The 8,408-nt window shown below is 47.2% G+C and overlaps 1 protein-coding gene across 3 annotated transcripts in view; it reads right to left on the bottom strand.

The window, feature by feature from the left end:
- Positions 1–8,408, bottom strand: part of Zfp64 (ZFP64 zinc finger protein) — an 88,371-nt gene that overhangs the window by 6,231 nt on the left and 73,732 nt on the right. For all 3 annotated transcript variants that reach the window (XM_004636027.2, XM_023720794.1, XM_023720795.1), the window contains 2 exons: positions 7,247–7,396; positions 6,190–6,252 (listed from right to left, as the gene is read on the bottom strand). In XM_004636027.2, coding sequence (XP_004636084.1) covers positions 6,190–6,252; positions 7,247–7,396 — 213 coding nt within the window. The remainder of the gene's footprint in view (positions 1–6,189; positions 6,253–7,246; positions 7,397–8,408) is intronic.

Here is an 8,408-nt window from a genome sequence, read left to right as displayed (position 1 = left end):
TTTTTTTTTTGGTGGAACAGGGGATTGAACTCAGGCCTTTGCACTTGCCCAGGAAGCGCTTATTCTACTGAGCCATCTCCCCTTGCCACTATCTCTATAGTTTAGCATTTTGTATAGTTCTAAACACAGGCAATCAGCTAGGGTGATGACAACACGAGAGCCCTTCAGTGTCTGCGGGAGACGGGGCCCTGTCACGTTATAATTGTGGCACTTCGCTGAGTGTCGCTTATGCTTCCTGAGAGCCTGACTGTAAGTGCAGGCGAGGTGGGTGTTACCCTGTGTGTTCATACCTCAGGCTGCACAGAGCCTCTCAGGGTGCAGGCTCTCACCCAGTGGGTCTGGTGGGGCCTGGGGTTCTGCACGCTAGCCGGCTCCCAGGGAGGTTAGCTTAGGTGGCAAGGATTTAATGCATGAAAATACCACAGATTGAGTGCTTCAACAGCAATTACATCAAAATATAGTTTTAAAACATGGCATATCGGGCCGGGGAGATGGCTCAGTGGAATAAGTGCTTCCCTGGAAAGTACAAGGGCCTGAGTTCAATCCCTGGTTCTGCCAAAAAATAAAAAAAAAAAATAAAACATGGCATATCTTATGCATGAAAAAGCATCACTCTGGGAAGGGTCCGTAGGTTTTTTCCAAAATTGCCAGGCAGAAAGAACAAGATTGATAGCAACCTTACCTGGGGGCGGGGGGGTTCCGGACATAGTTGCCTTCCCAGTGGGGCCCCTGAGAAGTCACAAACAGCACAGCTGTGACTGCCTTGGGAGACACTGGAAACACCACAGCCCACAGCTGCCGTGTCAGCCTGCTCCACGTGAGCAGGACACAGCAAACACACACCATGTGGGAAAATTCTACCAAATTTTCTAGGAAAGTCTTTCCATGATCCTTTTCGTGCTCAATGGTATAGAGGAAAAAAAATCATGTCTTGATTTGTTTTATAAGAGGAAGCTGGTGCCAACTGCAGAATTACAAAATAGGATCCAAATAGCACCACTAAAGTCCGTTTCTCTTCTGAGGCCAAATAAACGCTGCGGGTCCATTTCAAGAGAGCACAACCTTTGAAACTCAAGCACCGCTCCCAAGTAACTCCACATAGTGATAACACAGAAGGTTAGGGGTGAGGAGAAACTCTCCCTGAGATACACGATCAGGACAAGGAGGCCAGGGATTCCCAGGGACTCTGATCCTAAATGGAGACTAAGTCAAAGCGTTTTCCTCCCAAGAAAATACAGAGACGGTTCCCTTCCACCAGTGCTCTTCAGTCGGGAGCCAGGAGCAAAAACCAAGGTCCTCCAGAGGCAGGGAAAATCCGTGGTCTCCGGGTCTGGTTTCCCCAGGCAATCCCGAGGCAGCTTGAACTACTGGAGTAACACGCGGGAAGATGACCAGAGACCAGCAAGAGTACACAACGCATTTGAAAGCAGCTTCACCCCCGACAACTTTCTGTAAAGCCTTACTGTAGTTTCCTCTGACACGTCCCCAATCCCCATCTTTGCCCTAATGATAACGATATTTCTCTTTCTGAATTGGGAGATGGGGAAGGAAGGTGTGGTAATGGGTCAATTAATGAGCTATAGGGTGTCCAGTAATACACCATTTCAGTTTTTTTTTTTTTTACTATTTCGATTTTAGCCAGTCTGACAAATCAAATACAGTATCTGTATTTAATTTGTACTTTGTCGCTTATGAACTTTTCCTGAGATTGTGAGCATTTCTATTTCTTAGGTGCGTGTATCTTTTATCATTGGAGTTAGTTATCTTTCACTTGTGGGTTTTTTTTTTTTGTGGGGTCTATAAAGTAATTCTAGCCTCTGTTATAAATTTTGCCTTGGAGGAACACTTGTCTTCACTTTTATGGGTGTCTTGTTAAGTTTCTATCTTTGATGTAGTCGTATCTGATCAGCTTTCTCCCATGTGGTTTGACAGCTCACACCACAGACCTGTTCCCTGACAGCGACAGGCCGGAGTGTTTCAGTCACTCCACTTGGAACAGAGAAGTAAAGGGCTGTCATCTTCACCCCTCTCCCAGACCACGGACTGCCCCGCGTCTCCCTGTGTGCCCCACTGACCGCAGATGCGACCAGCGTCAGGGTTTCGAACTTTCCTTCCTGTACGCCCAGCTCCATATTCTATTCTGTCTCCCATTTGCTTTGTACAGTCCCACTACCGCACTGCTTGAATTCTAGTTCTATGATTCAGTTTCTGATAAAGTAGAAGGTCTGGGGACTGGGGAGACAGCTCCGAGGCTGAAGCACCTGCCTGGTAAGCGCAAGGTCCTGAGTTTCATCCTCAATACTGAAAAAAAAAAAAAAAAATAGAAGATTTTACTGTTCACAGATATTGCTATTTTGGGGCATTCTTTTCTTCAGATGTATTTTGTTAGTGAGAGCAGGTGGGATCACTGGCGAGGATATGGAGGTAGCAAAAGAAACTCATTCTGTCCCTAAGTTCAGACAATAGGATTTATTTATCCTTTCCTGCAATGATTAAAAAAATTAAAAATTCACATACACATACACACACATGGGGCAAGCAAAATATAGGGTGAATTTAAGTTTAGTACAGTAAGGGTTGGCGAGATAGATCAGAGGACTAAGTGCCTGCTTAGGCAAATGCAGGGACCAGGGTTCGATCCCTGGCACTACATGGCGCGCTGTCCCTGCCTAGGTGTGCTGAGCTGGCCACAGAGACTGGGTGTGGTGGTGCATGCCTATAATCCCAACACTGGGGAGGCTGAGACAAGAGGATCACTATGAATCTGAGCTGCATAGTGAGACCCTGTACCAAATACATTAAAAAATGTATTATAGTAAAAACACCTTTCCCCTAGTCTCCCTTAAAACACTACACCCTCACTTTGAACACATGTACCGCTTCCTTCTTGCCACTTCCTGAAGCAGCTCTGGAAGTCCTCTTTGGTGTCTTCATGACACATGATGAAATTGATGAGGAACATGACTAGTGCTGCCGCCGAGCGCCATCCGATGACATGGCAGGCTTGTGGGCACCTTCGTGTCTGCCCTCACCTGCCTTATTTAGCAGATGTGGCCCCATGTGACTTCTGGCTCCTCCTTAAAGTCAAAGTGGCCATGAAAGGTATGTTTTGCATCAACTCAGAACATCTGGACAGCCACAAAAGTGAAAGTAAAGACGCTCACGAATGGGTCTTCCCCAACTGCTCCAAAGAGAAGCAAGGAGGACAGATAAGTGTATTTGAGGCAAGGAAGAACATTTTGAGGGGGTCACAGGCAATTGTGTTTTACTGGAATAATTTTTTAATCTGTTTTTAAATTCTTCATCCAGAATTATTTTTTTAAAATGTATTTGGTACAGGGTCTCATTAGGCAGCTTGGACTTGCAGTGATCCTGTTTTGATCCTCCCTAGTGCTGGCATTACAGGTGTAATCTGGACTCAGGTGGCGCAGCATGTGGCACTGGGGATCAAACCCTGGTCCCTGTGCTTGCGAAAGCAGGTGCTTAGTCGGCTGAGCTATCTCACTGGCCCTCAGAGTTAATGTTAATGTGAGTCTTCTAATCAATGTCCTACACAGGAAATAGGAAGAAAGTATGTTTCATTCCACTCTTGCCCTCTCCTGCCACCTACTCTATTTCTGTTATATGGCTAGAGACATCCCTAATCTACTGACATGACAGCCTAAAAGTTCCGAGTTTCAGAGCACTTCGGATTTTCATGGCGGGATACTCAACAAGTACAGCCTAGGCAAATATTCTAAAATGTAGAAAACTCCAACATCTAAAATACTTCTGGCCCAAGCATTTCTGAAAAAGGACATTTAACCTGCACTTAATTTTTGCTCAGGTGATCAATGATATTAACAAAATGGATTTCCCCCCACAGTATAACGAAGTGGGTCAAACATGGAGACAACTGCACGAATTAATGACTGTCTCCCAAATGACTAACTCCAGATGTGACAAAATCAAGCATGGTAAGAGCTGCTCAAGGTGCAGAACAGACCAACAAACTTGTCTAGCAGTCTGAAAAAGTGACTGACACGGCTACAGATTCTACATAGTAATGACTCTTCAGGAACTACCCTTTGCTGTGTTTTGGGCTAACCGCTTCTACCACGACTGATCGGATTTTCTTTATGAACATCGATGTTACTGCCAGCCAACACGATACAGGGCACTGGATTATGTACAGAAATAGAGATAAAAATCTGGCCTGCTGCAAACAATGCTACTTTGCACTACATTTTGCTTTGAAAAAAGATACTTTTCATACAAATAGTATGTTAATATCTAATGGGCTTATCATTTTCAAATAAATCTTTTCAAGTTTTAGTTTTACTTTCTTTTTTTGGTGGAACCAGGGATTGAACTCAGGCCCTTGCGCTTGTCAGGCAAGTGCTTATTCTACTGAGCCATCTCCCTGGCCCCCTTTAGTTTTACTTTCTGATACCATAATCATGACAGAATACACACAAAATGCAACTGGAACCTCCAGGTTTTAAGAGTAAAAGGATCCTGAAACAGTAGTCACAAGGGATACCACTTCCGGGTCATGCCCTCAGGGAGGGGTACCTAGGGAGCTTTCCAGGCCCATCTCCTACTTTCCATGCATCAGTGAAGAGACACAGATAACTACAGCAGTTACCTGCGCCCAGGGATACAGCCTAACCTTATATCCACAAGAGGGGAAAGCTGTCACCTGATACTTGCCTCTCTGATTGGCAATCCCAGCATGCTTTGCAGCATGTCAATAAAACATCAGTAATACGCCTCGGACCATTCTCTCTAGCTAACCTTTGGCACTACCAACCTTGCCAGATTTGTGGGGGAGCTACTTGGTGCATTGTAGGATTTCGGCGGCACCTCTATCCTCTACCCACTAGATGGCAGCAGCACAGCCCCAGTTGAGAATGACCACTCTACCCTCAGGACAGTTACCCACTCTGAAGTGGCTTACTTTAAGTGGTCTTATTGGTAGAGCCTTCTCGTGTCCCCTCCTAAAGGCTCCTAAAATCCTCATGCTCTTCCTGACAGCTGTGTCTGTGGAGCTGAGGATCAAACATTTATTTGAGAGAAGGAAATGATCTAGCCTCTTCCCCTGGCAAATTAGTGCTTTGTTCTGACTTCTCTAGAACCACAGCCCTTTCTGGCAGCGACTACTCGTTGTCCAGAAAGCTCTCTCCTCTCAGTGATGGGCTCTAGAGGCACAACTGGAATGTGGCTGCCCTCCTCGAAGCCATTCCTAGCCCTCCTCCACGCCTGCCGTGGCCACGGTTACCTTCTGCATATATTTCATTAGGATATGGGATGCTGCGCCCAGACCATGGCCCAAGGCAGGGATCCCGGGGGCTCCCCAGGCCTCACTTCTGCTTCCTGCTGATGAAGATATTCAGAGAGCTGGGCTAGCTGCCTCGGACCCAGGGGCACTGGGTCAGAATAGCTATGCTTGAGACTCAGAGGAGAACCTTTTTCTTCATCTTTGTCACCATCTTCCTAGTCTTCCTCCTCTTTTTCTCCTCCTTCTCCTTCTCCTTTTTGCATTAGGGAGGGATCGAACTCAGGGCCTTGATACTGGGTTCCCCTCTCCCTCTGAGATAGGTCTTGCTAAGTCAATTAAATTGCCTGGGCTGCACTTGAACTTGGAATACACCTGCCTCAGCCTCCCAGAGTGCTGGGATTGCGGATGTGGACCACACCCAACAGATAAACTGCTTCTTAAGGTGGACTTGAAAAATAAACCTGGTTATGCTTAAGCCACTAAGCTTGGATCCTGTATGCACAAACACACCAACGCCTTTCCTCATATAGGCATGTGGAGGGCTCATACTCAAGGTGGAGGATTGGCAGTGCTTTTTGGAAAGGGCCAGAGAGAACTATTTGAAGCTTCTCACACCCTCAAGCCCCTGCAGCAGCTGCTGAGTTCCAACACTAGCCTGGAGTTTGCAGACCTCACTGCCTCAGAGTGTGGCCTCTTCCCTGTGCTTCGGCACCTCATCTCTCCACCCTGAATACTGCCTGCCCCAAGACTCCTGCCCACTGTTTGTCAGTCTGCATCCTGCAAACTGACAGACTTACAGTGGGTTTAGGGCCAGCCCGCCTCCCACAGCCAGGAGGCAGCAACCACCTGCCTGGCTCACTGTCCTCTACCTAGTCCTGAACTCACAGCCACTTCCTCCCTACGCCCTGGAGCAGATAAACACCACCTACCCGTGTGGATTCGGAGATGCCGGTCCAGGTCTTTCATGCCATGCACAGTTTTGAACTGGCAACCTAGCAGAGAAGAAAGAAAATATAGCTCTTAAAATCAGTGTAGTCCCCAGCTTATCATGGTATGACCTATGATTTTTTTTTTTTTTTTTTTTTTTTTTACTTTATGGTACTGTGACAGTGCTCCCATAAACCCTCCTGTTTTCACTTTGGAATAGTACTCAATAAATTCCATGAGATTCCATACCGTATTATAAAACAGGCTCTGTGTTAGCTGAAGGTGACCATTGGTAGCCTAAGTTAAGTGGTCGGTGCACGTGTAATGCAGGCTGGGCTAAGCTGGGAAAGGTGATGGGTTATGAGCATTAAATGCATTTTCTTTTCTTTTTTTGGTACCAGGAACCAAACTCATGACCTTGTGCTGGCCAGGAAGGCACTGTGCCACTGAGCTAAGACTCTGGCCCTTAGATGCATTTTCAACTTAGGATAGTTTCAACTTAAAGTGGGTTTAGGGCCAGGGAGATGGCTCAGGAGAATAAGTGCTTGCCTGGCAAGCGCAAGGACCTGAGTTCAATCCCTGGTTCCGCCAAAAAAACACCCAAAAAACAACAACAAAAAATTATTGGGGCTGGTGAGATGGCTCAGTGGTCTAAAGCACCTACTTAGAACAAGCTAAGCTAAGCAAACCACAGGACCGTGGTTCAATCCCCCAGCACCACATGCCAGTCCGCCCCGCCCCCTGGTGGGCTGAGCTGGCCACACACAAAATAAATAAATAAACAAATAAATAAAATTTAAAAAAATAAAATAAAATAAAGTGGGTTTAGCAAGATGCAGCCCCTCAGGTCAAAGAGCAGCTGAACCTCAGAGAGGAAGCTTCTATGGGCCTGGGGTTCTGGGGGTCACAAGCTGACTGTGGATGCTTGGGACGTCAAGGGCCCCCGGGAGAGTGTGTGAGCTGCGGGATTCTCCCCACATGGCTGTGTGAGAGCAGCGTGGAGCGGGTGTGAGAACTGTGCACAGCCCCGGGCTCTGCGCATCAGGCTTCCCTTTTTACCTGGGTAGCAACAGTTGAATGTCCTCTCTCCAAGGGTAGCCGTGGGTTCCCTGGACTCTGAGGGAAGAGCAACGGCAGAGGCACCCTGGGTGTCGCCACCTTCCGTGGAGAGGCTGCGTGGTTTTGGCACATCATTACCTTGCTCAGAAGCTGAAATTGAGGCAAGAAATTTCATTTAGTTATTTATTTTGAAGTATAATCATCAAGCTAAGACCAGTAAGATGGCAAGTTTGAGCTCACGTCGCTGTCTGTTATGTTTGCATCTAGGTGTACCCCCCAAAGCCTCATGCAGTCATGGGGCAGCATTCTGGGGATTGTGCTTAATTCATGATCCAATGCTGGGATTATGGGTGTGCCAGCTACACCTGCTCTGGGCTGGACAGCCTGGATGCAACAGAAGGGAGGGCAAGAGGCTTGTTCTTTGCTGCCTTCCTTTTTCCTCTTGTTGTTTTGCTGTCTTCGGCTACCATGAGCTGCTGCCCTCTGCCATGCGCCGCCCTGCCTTGGAGCCAGGTGATTATGGACTGAAACCTCCACAAACTGTGAGCTAAAGAAACTTTTCCTTCCTTCATTCTTTTTTTTGTACTTTATATTTTTATGCATTTAGTGCAGGGCCTACAGGATCTCACTACACAGCTCGGACTTGTAGTGATACTCCTGGTTTCAGTCTCCAAGCACTGGGAGTACAGGCAGGAACCACTGTGCCCAGTCTCAGTCACTGTCTCAGCGTGCCCCAGGGTCAGGGCCGGCATGGCAGGCCTGGGGATTGAACCCCTGGCCCAAGCAGGTGCATTAGTCCATTGAGCTATCTGGCTGGCCCTTCCTTAATTTTGGATGTTCGCTATTTTGTTTCAGTAATGAGAGAAAAGTAACTGAGACACAGTCAACCACCAGTTCTTCCAAAGCACTTTTAACAATGGACCAGGCAGCCAAATAGCTCAGCGGGTTAAAGGACCTGGTACAGGGGCTGGGAGTTGGATTCCTGGGTCTGCCATGCTGGCCCCGCCCCCAGGGCATGCTGAGACAGCAATTAAGACTGGACTTGGTGGTGCGCACCTGTAATCCCAGCTCTTGGGAGTCTGAAAACAGGAGAATCATTACGAGTCCAATCTAGTAGTGAGATCCTGAACACCCTGTAGACTGTTCCATAAAATGCAAAAAA

This window comes from Octodon degus, unplaced genomic scaffold (assembly GCF_000260255.1).
Source record: "Octodon degus isolate 3935 unplaced genomic scaffold, OctDeg1.0 scaffold00077, whole genome shotgun sequence".
NCBI lineage: Eukaryota > Metazoa > Chordata > Mammalia > Rodentia > Octodontidae > Octodon > Octodon degus.
The sequence above is the reverse complement of the archived record's forward strand: the minus strand, read 5'-3'. Positions and strand labels throughout refer to the sequence as shown.